Source organism: Fundulus heteroclitus, chromosome 19 (assembly GCF_011125445.2).
Source record: "Fundulus heteroclitus isolate FHET01 chromosome 19, MU-UCD_Fhet_4.1, whole genome shotgun sequence".
Taxonomy (NCBI): domain Eukaryota; kingdom Metazoa; phylum Chordata; class Actinopteri; order Cyprinodontiformes; family Fundulidae; genus Fundulus; species Fundulus heteroclitus.
In genome coordinates, this window is record NC_046379.1 from 18,436,877 (window position 1) to 18,456,250 (window position 19,374).

The 19,374-nt window shown below is 39.8% G+C and overlaps 1 protein-coding gene across 2 annotated transcripts in view; it reads left to right on the plus strand.

The window, feature by feature from the left end:
• Nucleotides 1-9,855, plus strand: part of aqr (aquarius intron-binding spliceosomal factor) — a 96,345-nt gene extending 86,490 nt beyond the window's left edge. For both annotated transcript variants that reach the window (XM_012861569.3, XM_036150560.1), the window contains exons 34-36: nucleotides 5,687-5,861; nucleotides 7,882-7,986; nucleotides 9,537-9,855. In XM_012861569.3, coding sequence (XP_012717023.2) covers nucleotides 5,687-5,861; nucleotides 7,882-7,986; nucleotides 9,537-9,794 — 538 coding nt within the window. In that variant the 3' untranslated portion in view covers nucleotides 9,795-9,855. The remainder of the gene's footprint in view (nucleotides 1-5,686; nucleotides 5,862-7,881; nucleotides 7,987-9,536) is intronic.
• Nucleotides 9,856-19,374: the final 9,519 nt, after the last annotated feature.

A 19,374-nucleotide genomic window follows, 5' to 3' on the forward strand; every position in this document is an offset into this window, starting at 1 on the left:
TAAGGAATTGACTTGACATAGCTGGCAATAAGTGTAGTTTATCTTTTTGGCAGTGCAGGCTCCCTGCTTTCTATTGTCCATCTGATCCAGCCTCACACATTTACTGCCTTACACAGATTTAAAGGGTTTCTAATTGGTCAGTGGATGGGCTTGGAGCAGTTCTGTGGCCTCAACACTCCTGGATGATGATTTCTGACAGCGCTGAACATCAAAGTCCTCAAATCGCAGTTTTTAGTAATTTTCATACTATAGGTAATAAACCTCAACATGAAGGTAGACGTTTCTGGCAATAATAACGCATATGCATCTATGTTATGTGAGAATTTTACATCAGGTGTTGCTTTGCAAGCCTGCCAGTATTCATCACATCTTATCAGCTCAGAGTCTGCATGAAATTATTAATAAACATGTTATTTACCCTCAGATCACTAGATTTTAAGGTTTAGGTTGACAAGCCAATGTTATTTTAACCCAGTTATTGTTATTATGCACAGGAGATGGGGCAGCAGTGAAATAAAGAAAAGTGTCAGACCTGACAACACCAAAACTATAAGACAATCTTTTGAAATAGTGACTGAGACCTCTGCACCCAAATGATAATTTACATGGTATTACCCCTTTTCACAACGTGCTCAGACAGTATGGCCACAAAAAGGTTTCATCAACCAACCTTTTAATCTCTTTTAATCAACCCAACATTGCCAAAAAATCTCATTAAACGAACATCAAAGACACCATATTCACAACAAATGTCAGCTTAACGCACCTGACAAGACCAATTGGTCGAATTTACATCCAGAAACATATGGTCAAATCATTCCAGCACAACCCTGGTCATGCAGATAAATATACACACAGTGCATTGTAGTTCGATACTGGTTATAATTCGCTGCAGTCAAGTTCAGTTTAAACTACTGATTTGTGGGCGAAAAGTTATTGGTCTAAAAAAAAAGCCAATTGCATCGAGTTGTTGATCTCACTGCAGTCTCTTCTCCTCAACAACATTGCCATATAACTTCCACATCAAACATATCTTTAAAGCCCCAGTGTGTACGATTTTCACACTGCCGCACCATCTGGTGGTGCGCTAAATGATTTACAAACAACTTCGCCTTAATGGCTACTACAGAAGCATCAGAGTAAGTGGGACAACGTAAACATGTCTTCCATGTATCCGCTAATAGCTGCAGTCATCGTGTGAAATGGTTTTTGGTACTGTTGCCAAGTTCGCTTGTTTATTTTTAATGAAGTCGCTTGTAAATTCCGTGAGTCAAAGTTTTTTGGGCTCGTGTCTGAACGTTCATTTGCGTATTTGGGGTCTATATAAACGACTATAAACATCAGTAATGAGACCCGGTCGGTCTTGCTGCTGTACTACAGACAGTGAACGGTCCGGCCGATATCCCTCCGCATACTGTACATACATACCCTTCGAACACAACGACCCGTTTCTGCCAGGAGGACAGAGTAAGTTGCTGGACTGCACTGTTCTGTTTATAACATAACGACAAATATAAACTTCATTGTTACATTAAATTAACTTACCTATCCAGCAGAAACCCTGCAACCACTGCATCTGTCCTCGCTCCCTCAGAATTATCTCCACTACACCTGGTAATAATAGCTACACCGATATAGACTCTCGTTTTTTTTTTTTACCAGTTATTACTTTTTCTTTTCTTGGTTACTTTCTCTTCCCTCTCACTGGGCAAAGAGTATGGATGTCCCTCCATTTCAACGGAAAACGGCAAATAGAATGATCTACGGTCGTCTTTGCTTATTTTCTTCTCCTCCACCACTGACAGCACGTCCACATACAGGAGACGGAGGCGCAAAATGTGTATGGCTGACAGTTTGTCCCCTTTTGGTTTCTACAATCAGAAATGGCGACGCATCATGGCGCCTCCCAGTGGGTGCACCGCCACCTATGTATTTATAAAATACTAATTCTAAGTTATGTGAACGGTTCATTTTATATGTGAGGTTATTAGACTTTGCCGGAATATGGATTTTTAAAAGCAATACTTGAATTATTATTATTTTTTTTTTTTTTTTTTGCTAATTAAAAGCAAAATTAGTTACACATTGTCCCTTTAAGCAATGGGAGGTAAACTATTCTTTTGTCTACATATCCAGAAGTACAGTGAGTTTAAAGAACTCTCTGCAATTAGCAACATCTACAAATTTACCTGTTGTCAAAAGATGATTCAATGCTGATTACTTACCATTTTGACATTGTCAGGTTTGATTCTAGCACACAGCACACAATCCGTTTCTGTTTTCTGAAAGGACTGATGTGGCAAGGGAGGTTGAAATTAACCCCCTGGTGTTCCTCCTCTAAGTCCCCATGTGAGGTAGGGAACAGTTGAGTTGTACAGGGACAGGCTGGATTTGCAGCGATCAGTGATCTCATGTGGCAAACAGCCTTTGCAATCACCCAGATACAGAATTGAATGTAAAAACACAGCAGGGCCACCGTGGTCTGACATTTGAAGTGCATAATAACGCTAGCACACGTTGGACTGGTCCACTTATGACAGTGGACCATCCTGAACCCAGCCCCTTTCCCGCTTACCCCCACCCACTTTGGTGGATTTTTTTTTTCAGATTTGTCTGGGGGTGGAATTATGCTTTCACATGGGGCTGAGTTACACTTTAAGAACAGAAATGTCTTCCATCCTGCGTGTGGTTCTGCTAAGCCAGCTTTATTTATGGAAGCTCAAATGTTTTAACATAATCAAATAAGTTTTAAATCAAAGTTGATGCAGAGGGTGTCTTTTACCACTTTTTATCACCAGTGTTTTATCACCTCATCATACCTCGCCTCTAAAATGTCCAACATTTCGGTATGATAAGGGAAGAACAAGACACTGAAAAAAAATCCAGATTAACATAAACTCTCATGCTTTAATGTTTAAAATGTTTTTCAAAATCCCCAAAACATATTTAAATTAAATCTCCCACAGTTGTAATTTAATAACAATCATAAAAATACCACAAATTAGCTTACTGTGCTTTTTTTACACTACTTTAGCTTGTGATTCATTCATATGTTAAGGGCACAGACACCTCTGAATGGTTCACTAGGAGATATACCGGGATCACTGCAGCCTACCGCTGACATCACCTTCATAAGTCGTGCTCCTCTTCCTCTCCTCTGATCTTGCATCTCTCCTCCTGGCAATCTGCTGCCATGACAACCACGAGGCATACAGCTGACCATATGATGAACTGACCCCGGCTTTGACAGAAGAACCCCCCCCCCTGCTGACGCGCACTGGCACAGTCATATACAGGATCACACACTTTGACAGAAAAGCACACACACACACACAAACTGTTTTGGGAACACACACGGACACACAAAGGGTATCTACTCGTCCGCTTTGCCCCGTCGTGTCACGGAACAGCCCAGGTGGGCATCTCTCTGCACTGCCATGTCCACAGGCTACCATGCTTCATGATCGGTTCATGTCCCACGCAGCCCTGTCCTTACTGGTACAGGCTCTTGGAGGTTTTTTTTTACCTCACATGAAAATATGATCCTTTAGTTTTTCCTGTTTGTAGCAGTTTTTCTTTTCTGAACTTTGCATTAATTTTTGCAATAATCTGCACAAGGCTGGTGTGTTTTGTGAAATTACTCTACCATGCTCACCAGCTCCCATAAGCCTTTTTTGTGCCTTTTTTGCATATTCATGAAACTCATCGTGCGTATTGAAGGGATTATTTCTCTTAATCTGCTGAGTTGTTCAGGTGGACTCCTTATTTCACACTTTAGGCTACATTTCCATATTTGCAAAAAAAAAAAAAGTCAGTGTTTTTGTAAACTATGAGTTACTAATCTTCTAACTGAATGTGCTTTGATTTGTGTGATATACGTTGCGCTAAGGTAGCATTCAGTAAAGTAAGTGGGTAAAATGTACATTGAATATAGCTTTTTTGCAGCTTGATGAGTTCACATTCAGGACTTTATTTTTTGGCTTTCAAAATTGTGTTAGTATTATTTTAAGTAGATGCTCTGTATATAGTGCTTTGCTACAATATTACAAACCCTAAACTCAATCACATTGTGTTTATGTCGCAGCCACAAACTGCTATGTATTTAGTGGAATTTAACACAATACACCGTCATGTAGTTGCATTTAATAGCAAAGAGAAAGGAAAGGCTCCAGGTTTATTTGCCCCTTCATCAACTCCTACACCAATATTCAGGTCTGTAATAAACAAACTTCTTCATATCCGTTTCCTTAAAGTAGTGTATTTACTATCCGCTTATTTTTATTTGTAGTTGTTTTTCAATGAACTGTAGAGATAAATATTCCTAAAGAAACTTTTAAGTTTTACATGTAATTAAACTGTATATCATCGTCTGAAAAGTTTGTATTACCAGTGATTTTCATGAATTCTGGTACTTGTCCTCATTTGTTCTTAGTGTACTCGTATTTTACAATGGACAGATTACTGATCAAAGCAAAATAATTCAGAGACCTGTCAGAGATTTTTTACTAATTTAAGTTATGTAGACATTTTTTATTTTAGGACAATATGGAAAAAATCGTCAGTTGTCAACGCAAACAGATCCACCTGGCATGCAAACTTGGTTCTGGCGCAGTGTGTCTGCCAACTCCTGAAAAATGCTACCAGTGGAAACTTGCTCTTCCCATTTCTCAAAGCCATTTATATTTGTTAAATATGGGAAGTTATTTTTAGATAAATAAACCTGCCTAACCTACAGTTTGATGAGCAGTTTCTATTAGCTAGATGCAGTCGAGTTAGCAGTAGTTTCCGTCCAGCATCGGCTCTGACATCTGCAGGAGAGCTCCATCTCAACCGTGTGGTCCAGAATAAGTCTCCTATGACAAAAAAATGCAATCATTTGTAGCCATTTTAAACGTCTCCACCATTGGATTAATGGAAATTATTGACGCAGAAGTTTCAAGACAGAAATGAGCAAAAGTCTGATCACAGGTCAAAGAAATGGAAAGCGACAAAAAAATTCACAAAGGCTAAGTAAAAAATAGCCAGTTTTGATCTAAAATATCAGCGACCCTGAATTTTAAACATCATCACTAGTAATAGAAAAATCTGTTTCGGTCAACACCTACGTAAAAGGGACTCAGTACAATGTACATTTAAAACATAAACGGTAATACTTAAGCATGGGGCGGTTTTCTTTTGCGTTCCTTGACAGCGGAGTATATAAACAAACGCGTTGGCTGTTAGAACAAGCCAAGCGGGATTTTATTTCCTCTTCCTAGAAAAATTACTCCTCTGTCCCTCTAATCTCTTAATTCTCTCAGATGGCAAGAAAAGTAACCTAAATCTGCCCCTTCTCCTACTCTCCGACTCCTGCCTCTTTCTCTCCTCTGCTTATCTTCCCTTTTGCCTCTCATCCTTTTGTTTTTCTCTCAGCCGCTATATTTGTCCCACTCACCTAGTCCCGCGTATCTTTCTTTAAACCTTCCCTCTTCCCACGCCACGCTGCCCTTTTCTTTCCCATCTTCACTGTATCCTTTAACCCTGATTTGAGTTTTTGTTTTTTTGCCCCTACACATGATTTGAGAATTTCACAGTTTTCCCTTCCCCTCCCACTCACGTCTCTTTGCATCTTTTTCCCCCCCCTCCGTGTCAAACCGATTCTCAGCTGTTTTATTTCTTTTTTTTCCCCCTCCTTCTCCCTCCACAGGGACGTGAGGCGTCTTGTGGTGGCCATGTCAAGAGCCAGATTGGGTCTGTACATCTTTGCCCGGGTGTCACTGTTCGAGAACTGCTTCGAGCTGACTCCCGCCTTCAAGCAACTCACTGCCAGACCGCTGCAGCTGCACATCAGGCCGCACGAGTACTACAGCCAGGAACAGCCCGTACGTACATCCTCACGCACGTTCTGCTCTCTGGATAAATCGGCCTCTTTTATTCAATTTACCTGCCTTATCATGAGTCGGGCAAATTATCCAAGATCCATGCCAGTCGCTTCTTCCATGAATTATTCCTCGGTCCGTTTCCGCTTGGTCATGCCGGATTCTTGTCCTGCTATTTTACACATAGAGACGGATCTGTCAACAGCAGTCTGTGGGGGTCTTTGGCGCGTATGGGGAAACACGGGCCTGGCTATAATTAACCCGCAAAGATCCAACAGTAAGAGCCCCGGGCCAGACCGGCGTGACACGGCCGTTGTCTGGTCACTGCAGCTCACTGGCTGTGGCAACAGGGCAGTCTAAAACACCCCGCAGCCTCTGACACTTTTCTCTGACTCCCGAGTGTTCATCCCCATGAGGGACAGCTCTTTTGGGCACACACATGCGGCCCCTGCTTAGCCCGTCCATCTACGGCTGGTAACCCTTCGCTGCTAACACGCACATGCAGATTTTATCCGACAACCCCTACCAGGAGGATCACAAGCACTTTAACCTGACTAAATCCAAAGTCGGGTTGCTTTATTGGAGCATTTTCTTCGGTGTTTTAACATCTGTTCACACCTTACAGATACATAATTAGGTTTTAGCTGGATTTAATTTATTAAAGGGTGGAGGGAAAGCTACCCAGGCCAACCCGGTTATCTGGAAACGACTAACTGACCTGTTTAAGTCGTGAATTTACTTTGATCAACTAAACGTAGTTCAGTTTCTGTAACCGCTTCTAAACTTAGTTAACAAATCGAGAGAATCCGAAAATCACTTGAACAGAAGCTGTCCTACAACATGATCGGCCAGAAGATCTCTAATAGCAGCGCTTCCTGCTCCGGATTAAAGACATTCGAGAACAAATGAGAACTAAATTCACTGACATCTATCGGTCTGGGAAAAGTTACAAGATATGGGAACCACAAATAAAAAACGGCTTTATACAGAAATCAAGAACACATGAAACCTTGGTGAAACGTCCCAGGAGTGTCCAGACGACCAGAATCACTCTAAGAGCGCATTGACGACTCATCCAGGAGGTCTCAAAGAACCAGGAACACTTCAAGCAAATAATAGAAAACTAGAAAAAGTTTTCACACATCCCTGATGGCAGCTATGGGGGCTGGATTGGTTTCTCTTTATGGCTAAATACTGCATTTTGTATTTACCCCGTTTATAGCAAACAGGCTTAAATCGGAGGAAACCGGACTTTCGCTCAGTTCTTTCGGAAAACGTTTCAACGCCTATCCAGGAATCTTGTTGTCAAAAACATTTTCAGAAAGAACTGAGCGAAAGTCCGGATTCCTCCGATTTAAGCCTGTTTGCTGTTACAATGACCCAGATCACTAAGAATTTGCACAGGCATCTTACTCTGTTTATGTTTGTCTGAAACAAAAATCTGTTTAATAATCGGAATCATCTTGGTGTGACAAAACAGCAAAAATAAAAGAAATCTTGAAGGGAACAGTTATTTTTTTCATGGCACTGTATGTTAGTGATGATATTACAGCAAAGCAGTAAGTTTTATTAGTTTCTTTCCTACAGAGGATCCGTAAACATTTAAGTTGTAGTCATGAAGCGTCCCGACCGTCTCATTGAATTTGACACGATGCCAGCAGGTTTTCAGTGAGCATCTTCTCTGTTAACGAAGCCAAGGTCTATCATCAGATAAAATATTCAGCTCATCTCACTCCGCAGTTTAGGCAGCAAGAGATGGTCTGCATACTAATGTCGGGGAATTACTGACTCTGCATTCTGCACTTTCCTCAGCCTGTGAGAAGTGGTGGCTGGAAGGAACATTTTTGTTAAGGGATAAAATGTAATTTCCTCACTGATTTTCCTCATAAAACCTCCAGTGGGGCCTTAATGAATCATTTCTAACAAGATTGAGTTTTTGATTTTCATTTTTTTTTTTTTCATTACTACTCTAGATCATCAAATAATCTTTTTCTTCTTCTTTTTTCTCTCTCTCTCCTTTTAGAGAGATGAGCAGCCCGACCGGATCATCAAGGACATGCCAGAGATGACAAACTTTGTGTACAACATGTACATGCACATGATGCAGACCTCCCAGAAGTACAGACAGGTAAACACCTTTCATTACCATCATGTGAGAATGAGTTAATAACACCAGTAATAATAAAGGTTTAATAGAGTTCATATCCCTCGCCTTTTAGTTCATGTTATTTTTGCTGTCACGAAGTTTGTGATATTTTGAAAAATAGCACATAAAAACAAAATACAAATCTGAAAAGTGGAGCTTGCTTTTCCCTTCAACCCTCCTAATGTATTTAGCCCACCAAAAAAATAATTTCAGAAATCCCTTTATTCTTAAATAGACTGCACCCCAATATGAATACAAATGTTCTGCGACGGCTTTAGAGGTTCCGGTAAGACCAAAATGTTACACTAACACTGCACATCACATTGAAGTCATGATTGTGGCGGCATCATGCCTTGGAGATCCTTTTCTTTAAAGAGAAACAGGAAACTTGTCAGAGTTGATGAGTACAGGGCAGTCATGGAAGTTGAGCTTCTACCTGGATGACACCCCTAAACAGCCAGAGCTAGAATGAGGTGGTTTAGATCAGTGGCATCACCATCCAGGCCTCGAGGGCCGTAGTCCTGCAGGTTTTCGATATGTACCATGTCCAATCTGTCCAAATCAAAAAGCTGAATTACTTCCACAGCATGCAGTGAAATTCTGCTGATGACCTAGGTATGCGATTCTGCTGCAATGAAGCGGAAACTCATCTAAAAGCTGCAGGGCACCTGCCCTGGAGGTCTGGTGTTCAGCGTCTGGGGTTTAGATTATGGCATGTTTGTGTGTAAGAATGGCCCAGACCAAGTCCAGACCTATATTTGATCTTGGGCAAGACATAAATTATTCTACTCACAGACGCCCTCCAACAAATCTGACAGTTTGAGCATATTTGTATTGACTCGGAGGGGCTGAATACAAACGCATTCAACAATTTTTCAAATTTCTTTTACAAGAAATTTTGAGAACCATGTAATTTTCTCTGTATTTTACAATTATTCTAACTCATTTATGTTGGTTTCCATTGAAATCCCAATAAAATATTTTGCCATTTGTGGTTGTATCATGACTGACTATGAAAAAGTAATATGAATATTTTCACACGGCACTGGATCTTCATCTTTATAGCTGCTTTTTTATTACATAAGCTCCACACTATAAGGTAGCAGCTGAAATGGGTAAAATGTCTTAGGTGAAGCTCAAATGTCCTAACGTCACACCTTCAGCCTTACCAATATATTTCCTAAAGGATAGACTTATTTTTTTTCAAACATCTAAAACATGAACTCTAGTAGTCTATTGTAAGTCAAAAGTTAATTCATAAAGCTCTACGACATTCCTGTTTTGTACATTTGTTAGACAAGCCTACCAGTAACAGCTCTATTTAACAAATAAATGGCGTTTACATTAATTTCTAAAATAACTACAGTTAAGAGATCATCTCCATAATATAAAGTCAGAAAAGTACAAACTCATAAACCGTTTCATGAGACTCTTTTTGATTCTGGCATGTATTTTTTCTTTATATTGACAACAACATAAGGTGGAAATATATTTTCTTTGTTGAAAACCCTCCTCTCTTTGGGATTTCTCAGCAGCAACAGCAGAAACTGGCTCTGCCTCCGCAACAAACCAAGGAAGAAGCTGCAGTCGAGACAGAGCAGGGTAGCTCAGAGGAACCACAGCCAGAAACTCCCATGGAGCAGGAAAAGCCAGGAGAGGCGAGCGCCGAGCCAAACACAGACAACGCCAAGGAGGAAGCGGGGGACCAGGATGCAGTTGGCCACGCGAAGATGCCCGAGCATCCAGGCAGAGACAGCGACAGCGACGGAGAGGAGGAGCAAGAGCAGTAGAGGATCCCTTATGAGACCGCTCCACGGGGAGAAATTAGATCCTCCATTCAGAAAAAAAAAATGTGATGTCATTGATACTGAATCTATTTTCTGCGTTTCTTTCTTTTTTTATCAACAGATGATCTTTTGTAACCGTTAGTGCTTTATTAAATAAACAGAATTCTTTGTATTTATGGTGGCCTTTTTTCCTTATATGCAGCTACCAAAGCCGATAATGCACTTTGTCTGCAATCATAATCACTTTATCGCTCGCTCTATCAAAAAAAAACCTCTTTGTCATGATACATCCGTCCATTCATGGTAATCTTAACCGCGCCGTGGCTGGCTCAACCCATACCAGCAATGCAGGCTGCTACTAAGCTGCGTTTGTAGGTCAGTCGCTTCACCCAAGAGCCCGTGTGCATGCTGGGGGATTTCACCCTGCCCTCTAGATGTACAGTCACTCAACCGGCAACATTAAATCCTTCACCATTCATATGTGTGTGTGCAGAACTCAAGACGCCTTACGCTCCAGGTGATATGGAGGAGGAGACTTGGTGAAATACCGAGAGAGATATCCATAATCCAAGTTTAAAGCGGTGCTTGGTGATTTAAACATAAATTAGACATGATTAAGAGTTTAACAAGGCCCACAACCCTGCAGGCGAAGACACAGACTGGAAATTTGTTCATTATCATGCACGAGAGGTTGGTCGTCGTTACATCATACCTCGGGCTGCCTGGTAGAGCAGCAGGTCAGCTGCACAGCTGCTTGTGCCTACGCCAGTTCAGGGACCTGCTGGAGAACTATGTGTTGATAGATGTGGAGAGACACTTTTTCTGCAGTCAGGTGTAAAGCCAGGAAATTTCTTGTTTTTTCTTTTTGTTCCTCGCCCATAATGTGTAAGTTCAGAGCGGTCGACGTGGAGGTTCACAGGATCTGGAGCAGTAGGTTGGGCTGTTCGTTGAAAAGTAAAGGACTGGATCGCTGGTTTAAATATTTTTGATCGTATACCAGTGCAACTTGGAAATACTGACTCAGCAGACTCATTTTACTTTAAATATTCTTCATAAAATAATGATAAAACTGCTGAATTCACTCTGTACTAATGTAAATCTCTTTAAATACATGCTGTCTTGTTTTAAAAAAAATCACACATGTTGAACATTCCTCACAAATTTCAGTGTATTTTACTGGGATTTCACAACATAGCCCGTTATTGCAAAGTGAAAGACCAATAAAAGATTTCAATGTTTTAAAAGATTTTCAGAATCTGGAAGGGTGGCATGCATTTGAATTGCCTCCTCTGATGAGCCTAAATAAAGTCCAACGCATCAAGTTAAGTTTAAAGCAGAGTTAAGTAATAAAACAATAGCTCACTGAGCACTTTTCAACACCGCACAACTGCAAACGCACCGAAAAGCGGTTTTGCGGTGCCAGCAGTATGCCGTGGGAATGCTTTCTCTCCACAGGAACAAGGAAACTGGTCAGACTTGATGGAAAGATGGATGAAGCTCAATGCCAGGCAGTCAGAAATAAACCAGTTTAAGGCAACGAGATACCAGACCAGGACCAGCAAAACCAAAGCCCTAATAATACCATAATGGTTTGGATGAAAGCATGTTTATTTTTGCAGAATAGGCCAGTCAAAGTCTATACATAGGTCCAGCTAATAATGGCTGGCTAATCTTGAATTTCACAAATGCTCTCCATTGTGGGAAAAATGTCATACTTCAGATGATTTGAGTGAAGCTGTATTCAAATACATAATTATACCTATCACATAAAATTTATATATATATAATGTTTGCATTCAGAATGGTTTCTTTGCATATTTGACACTCATCAAACTAGTAAAGGCTGCATTCTGCTTGTTTATCCCTAATTAGTTAAAGTAGTAAGAGTAGTTTCAGTAGTAAATCTACTCTGAAAAGCTTTTTCTCTTTCTGACTGCAGAGTTATATATATATATATATATATATATATATATATATATATATATATATATATATATATATGCAATCCACTGCATCTAACCAATCACAAAGGTTCGAGACATCTCACCATATCACAAATGAGCTGAAAATCTCATGACACCAGGCATATATTTCTCCTGAGTCACATGAATACTGGCATTGTGCAACAGCCTCGCTCTGTTCAGGCTTCCCCTTAGCTTTCTGCTTCCTCCCAGCCGGCCTCATGACAGTCCAGCTCCTGTGGCACCTTGTTCCAGCAAATTAGAGGCTAACTGGTGGGAAGTGGCCACTGCTTACAATCATCTTCCCTGGAAGTCTGAAGAAGGATCTGGGAGAGTTTTGTCCAAGCAAGAAGGAAAGCAGCTTCTCAGTTCCTCCAGAAGCTTGTCTCTGCTGAAGGTGAACATGTCTTTTATACTCACAGGACAGGTATTCACTAGGTTAATGGCTAATTTTTTGCAAAGCTCACGCTCCTAACCTCCGCTTAAGGATGATATGTCACTAACTGCATGGGATATAACTAGAAAGTAGACTGATTATTGCTCGACTAACTTATAATGGGAAAAAAAGTGCTTTTGTTTGATGTTTTATAGTCTATAAGGGTTTTTTTTTAAAAGTTAGAAAATAGTTCAGTGGAACTGCTGAGTTTGTAATAATTCAGCAGGTTACATGTAAAGACTGTGGGTTGAATTTTAGATTTAAAATCTGAAGAATATTCTCCAATTTTTTGCGTGGGTTCTTCTATCCTTAAACTACTTCTAATTTTTTGGCTCATATGTGTGTATTTTCCCTCTTTTTTTTTTTTTTTTTTTTTAATGGCCGGGCGTTTACCAAGAGCACGAGATCCACCATGAGACACGCTCGTGCGAGAGCGTGTAGTTTTATTGGCCAACCGTACGCGACAGTGCTGTCAAAACAGGAAATTACACATTACACAGAGTCAAGGCAGCCGTGCCTGCAGGGCCGAGATCTGACCATTGTGTCTTAAAAGCTTTAACAAGCTTAAAGAATCAGCCTGACAGCGCACAATACTTTCACACTCATAAAACCATCAGTTCTACTATCTTAACTTCAAGGCTGGGCCTCGGGCCAGATTTTGCTGGTGGACCTTATCGCAGGAAATATTTAAAGCCACAGTTCCTATTTGAGAAAAAAAAAAAAAAACTTTCGAAGTTGGAAAAGGGAAGTTGAGACGTGACACAGTTCACCAAGTGTAACTTTTTCACTGCAGGTGAGGCAGCAGGCTGAGAATAGTAGTGCATTAAGGCTGCTGCTCATCTGTGCTGACAGTTCTGCTTATTATAAAGGTTCTGAATGGTGTTTGCTGATCTGCTGTTGGTGGGTGACTAAAAGGTGCCAGTGCCTCTTCAACACCGTGTCATTCAGCGGTCAGCTGACCTCGACAGGCGGACAGGCATGGTGGTTATCGCTCGAAGCCGTCAGCATATCGTGGCCTATAAAGGCAGCTGCCTGATCCTGACAACCACTTCCAGATCATCGACAATTCGCATCTCCAACTGATAAGCTCCCATCACGACAGAAGAGCATTTACTGCTCCCTGTGCATGTCGTCGTGTGTAATCTAGATATTCACGTTAACCGTTTTTAAAGGAAGATGCAAAAAGTGATCATACACTTTAAAAAAATAAACTCTTTATTGGATGCTTTTGACAAAATATCTTAATATCAAAGTTGTTGAATTGTTACTGAGATCAGTAGTATTCAGTGGAAAAAGATCTTTACCGCCTTGTAAAAGTGGCAGGTTTTTATCATGTAGGAAAATACAAGGCCAAGTTAAAGCATTTCAGACGACCTATAACTGAGAAATTATGCAGGTGTGTAAGAGTACCAGTCTTATGCTGGGGATTGTGACCATAATATAACCATCGCTTTGTCACCTTAAATTAAATAAGAATGAGTACACATCTGCCATCATCCAAGGTGCCTCTGATAAACCTCAAGTGAGGTTCCCCTGATCCAGGAGGCTGATCTTGACCATTTCTGGTTCACATCTCATGGAAAAAGCCATTATCCGCAGATAGCTTTAAAAGCTTCAGGAGGGATCTCAGTATCAAATTATATCAGCCCTAAAAAGGTTATAAAATAATTTTGAATCATTTAATGTACACAAGGACATAGTGAAGACAGTCAGCGACGAATGGAGAAAAGAATACAGATGCAACAGGGAGATTTCTCCAAAACTGATGAAAAGATGAGAGGAAAACTGCTCATGGAACTTGGCAAGAGGCTTTTAGTAACAACAAATAAGCTTCAGGACTTTCTGGCAAGCAACACAGTGTAGTTGCTAGGACACTGATCTCCTGCCCACCTCGTATGTCTGGGGGTACGGTGGCAAGACAGAAGTCTTTTCTCAAAGAGAAAAAAAACATCCAAGTTAGGATAAATTTAGCAAAAAGACATTTTAAATCTTCCAAAAGCATGAGGTAAAAAAGTGACATGGTTCGGTTAAACCAATGTTGGTTCAGCTCCAAACTCCAGTCAACGTTTGATTAAACCTTGAAGCTTCTGCCGGGAAACCGAAGATGAAGAGGGACTTCATTCTTCAACACTACAAATCAATGCAAAGTGCTGTTATGTAAAATCAAAAGGTGGTGCGATAAAGTATTCGTTTCAGATCGTAAACACTGAACGTAACCACACAGTTTCAAGACTAAAACGACTGTAGTCTGTTTTTAAGATGAGGTCAGATGTTCTAAAATGATTTACTTAATTTTTATTTTTACACGTAGAAAACCTGCCATTTTAACATTTCATACACAAATGTGATATTCTAATCAAAATACATTACTTCCTCTACATTTGAGTCTAAAGAATGTTATAAACACATTGCATTCTGTGGTCCAAAACTACTCATGCACTGACCAATAAATACTGAATCTGTAAGTCTCGAGTATCACAACTGTTGCACTTATTTTGTTCGCGGTTTTCTATAAACAAATTATGTTTAATGGCCGCATTAAATACATTAGCCATATTAAAAACCGTAGCTGTGGCCTTATATTAAAGCTGAGCTTAAATTGAAGCAGTGGGTTTAAAAAAAAGTGTATGTTTTAGTTTGTCATAATAGATTCCTAACTTTTTTTTCCCTTTTCTCTAGACCAGGATGGCCAGCTGTGGCTCATGTATCTGGTGCATCATCTGGCTGGTGATACTGCTGTGCATTGGCTGGCCCATCAGCATCACCTTAGGTGGTCTCTACGGTCTCATCAGTCCCCTCACCACCTGCCTCGGCCTTGACCGACTCTCTGACTTGCTTCTGGAGGGGGCCAACGTGGGTCGCACCTGTGCCAACAACATGAGACACTGCAAGCCTTTGTGCTGAGGTCACGCAGGGGTCACAGGCCACGCCCCTTCTGATTGGAGACTAGGCCTCTTCACAGGAACTGTCTGTTTTATTTTGGAACGAGTGGCATTCAATAAACTGGCATCCTATCTCGTAACCTTTGTAACAAAAAAAAAATAAAAAAAAAAAATGGTTTGAACGCTGGTTTCCACCTCCGCTGTTAACACCCAATTAACCTCGGATTTCAGCTTTGTACGCACGAAAACAGGCTTTGCATTCATGGTCCACGCTTTCTGTTCATTTCACGGTGACACTGCATGCCAAAGATAAGAATGAAAATTACATTTTAACAATAGAACTGTTTAGACTTGTAAATAACTGTACTGAAACTTAAAATGCGATTAAAACGGCTTTGAACTTGTCCTCTGTGCTTCTTGATTGACTCGTGTTGTGCACTGCTTAAGTGGGAAAGCTTCAGGTGAAAACAAACAGAAAGATTGACAGTTTGACATATGGACAGCAACATTTTAATTCTTCATGCATTTCATACATTTATTCAGTTCAGTTCCTTCTGAAATATACTTTCATAACCCCAAAGGGAAATTAAATGTTGCTCATACACCTTTACACATCGTCCTTCAAAGAGCTGTTGTAGACGTGGATGGCAGGAAGGATCTCCTGTAGTGGTCAGTATTACAGCGGTTCTGAAGTTGCTTCTGACAAGCAATCTCGTGAAGAGGACGCTTCAGGGTTAAGCATGATGTTCTTTATTTTCTGAAGACTCGTTTTTGGTGCAGTCATTTCCAGAGGCTCTGGAGGAGTTCCCAGAAAAAAAGCAATACATTTTTGTAGGCTAATTAAACTTTTTTTTTAAAGTCACTGACTCTGATTGCTGCTACCCCAACAGATGGTTGCAAGAAAGATTGCCTTGTCCTTACAACACCAACTACTACTAATGCTGTTAATAATATTGATAATGCTAAAAACATTATTTTCAGTATCAGAAACAAAGGACTATTTGCATGCTTTTAGCTTCTCATTATGTGTCGTCGATGCAACAAACTACTTGAACACAACGTTTTGTTTGTGTTATATGGGAATTCTGAGCCGGTGTCCCACTAAATTTTCATTTTAACATGATGATAATAAATGATGATAATAATAAAAAAAAAAATCTTGATTCCTGATAATGATAATTTTCACATAGTGAAACAGCATTTTCACTGATTTTTACAGATTCTGGAATATTTGAATTTAATTTGTACCTTATAAGCCCGAACCAGAGTTTAACTCCGATGATCCCTTAAACCATGATGGATGAAGCTGTGGATGCAAACAACAGAACTAATTGAGTCTAAATAAAGTTATAAATACATTGCATTCTGTGGAAGGCAAAATGTTACATTTTGCCTTTCAAGACTTCAACTGGTGCAAACCTCCTAATGTTTGCATTCAGAATGAGTGTCAAATGCATATTTGACACTCATCAAACTAGTAAAGGCTGCATTCTGCTTGTTTATCCCTAATTAGTTAAATGTAAATCTAATCTGAAAAGCTTTTTCTCATTCTGACTGCAGAGTGATAGACTTAAATGAGTTTTTATCTTTTTTATTTAAAAAAAGAGGTGCAAATATATATATATATATATATATATATATATATATATATATATATATATATATATATATATATATATATATATTTTTTTTTTTTTTTTTTTTTTTTTTAAATTTTTTTTTTACTTCACGTTTGACTGGAATCATGCCCGTTGATGATGATGGTTGTGGTACAGGTTGTACTGCAGGAGCCGGCTGACTGGTAGAATTGGGCTCATAATGAGCCAGCCCATTTTTGGCAGAAAAAGAAGGTGATGCAGGAAACATCGCTAGGACTTGGCAATCATCTCAATGGAACCCATCGACCTGAACACGTGGTTTTATTTCAACTTTTAGCTGAGCGGATGCTGAAGAAGCTTGACAGTAAAATCTGGCTGGTCCTGATGCTCGAGTATCAGGGTGTTCCTGAAATCCATGCAGCGCTCAATTGTTTTGCTGCAGCTGTACAGGATGCATAATAAAACACTTTGAAGGACAAATTTCATTAAAAAACGAAAACAAGAGTAATTATGGAATACTGAAGAGAAGAACTCCTTTCATACTCCTGTTTTATATGACGTTGCCAGGAGCATGTGAGCATGGCTGCTTGTTTTTGAGAGCTAAGGTAGTTCCTCGGGGAGTATCTTGTAGAGATTACGTTTTGCAAAGTAGCAAAACAATTTAAAAACGTACCCTGTTAAATGTCCTGTTTTGTAACTCAGATCTTATCAGGGTCTTAGTTGGTGAAAGCCCAGCAATGGATCATATACACTGATACAGAAATATGTCTTGAATCACCAAGTGGATTTTCTAACAATCAAAAGTAATACCATGCTAAATGAGAGCAAAAAACACAACTTAGTAACTCAACGTGGGAAAAAGCTGCTGAACTTGGCAAGTAAACGGAAAACTTTCCAGCAAGATTTCAAAGATTTGTGACCCAAACATTGTAGATGTGTCAAAGCACACATCTTTTGCACATTATTTTAGTATTCATTAGCTTCTTTGTACTCAACCTATGACTCTAACTCTGAGCTTTATGAGAGAATAGTTCTGAGGGTTTTATAGATTCGGGCTGGTGGTTCAGTACAGATATCCAAGCTTCTATGTTTCAAAGGAAAACCTCTTAAAGGGATACTGGTTGTTTCTAACAAACCTAATGCTTGATAGCAGTTCAGATGTCTAAGGTTTTGCAGTAAAGTTGTGAGAGCCTGGGTTCTTGTAAGTAAGAATCAATGTCCTGTTATTGTCCTTCAGCTTGTAACTGTAACAATAATTCATCTGATATATTCCGTCTGCTCACCTTTGGCCCTGGTTTCTGCTTGTTCACATCCATCCAGTTTTAAATGCCTATAGAGATGTTATGTGTGAGATATTTTAGGGTTTTGATAAACAGGCAAACACTTGTGCATGATAAAATTTGATGGAATGCAACCTGTCCAGGGTCGACTTTGCCTTTCACCCAACGATGGGTGGATTCGGGATGGATTTACTCAAGAGTATCCATGTATATAGCACCATCCATCTCTCCATTTCCCTGCTGAGCAAAAGCCTGCCCGCAGGTGATAGGATGTGTTGGGTTTGCACCAGAAACAGCGTTTTTCTTCGGTGGCCAAAAAGTTCAAATTTAGTCTCATCTGACCAGATCACCTTCCTTAATACTTTTTAGGAGTCATCCACATGTCTTTTGGCAAACTCCAAAACATGCCTTCTTATTTTTAACACAGAATATATATATATTTTGTCCACTTTTCCATAAATCCCAGCTCTATAGAGTGTACGGCTTATTGTGGTCTAATAGGCAGATTCTCCAGTCTCTGCTGTGGAGCTCTGCAGCTCCTTCAGGGTTACCTTTGGTCTCTGTGCTGCCTCGCTGATTAATGCCCTCCTTTGGTACTGGTGGGCGGCCCTCTCTTGGCAGGTTTGCTGTGGAACCATGAACTTTCCATTTTTGAAGATGATGGATTTACAGGTGCTCCAGGGGAACATCAAAAATGTGGATAGTTTTCATAACCTCACCCTGGCTTGTATTCCAACAACTGTCCCTGACTTGTTTGGAGAGCTCCTTGGTCTTCATGGTGTGAGCCTCTGACGCCTTTCAGAAAAGGTGTGCTTATACTGATCGATCACGTGACACTTAGATTGCACACAGGTGGACTTCATTTCACAGATTATCTGACTTTTGAAGGCAATTAATTGCACCAGATACTTAGAAGCTTTAGAGCAAAATTGATGGATACATATTCACATGCCAAATTTTTGTTTTTATTTGTCATTCTTGTTAAAAGAGTATTATTCTAATTATTCAGTCTATTTTGGTATTATTCACCAAATAGACTATTTTATACAGTTCAGTAACATAAAATAATATTTAAAAAACATCTAAATTACAGGTGGGAATGTAAGAAAATAGGTATATATAAAAAAGAGGGTGAAAATTTTTGCAAGGCTGTTACTTGAACAGTGTTGTTCATAGACAAAGTAATCCAAAGTGCTTTACAGGGGGAAAATTAGGAAAAAATGGTAAAAACTGAAAATGACAACACATGATTGTGTAAAAAGAAATAAACTTTAACAAGCTAATTTACAGCAAATACAGAATCTAGACATTACTAAAATGATCTAACAAGTAATTTTGAGTATTGGGTAAAGTTGCAGTAAACATAATTATATACATTTATCAGTTCGGACTTTAAGGCACCAGTAACCTGTGTGCCCATTTGCAC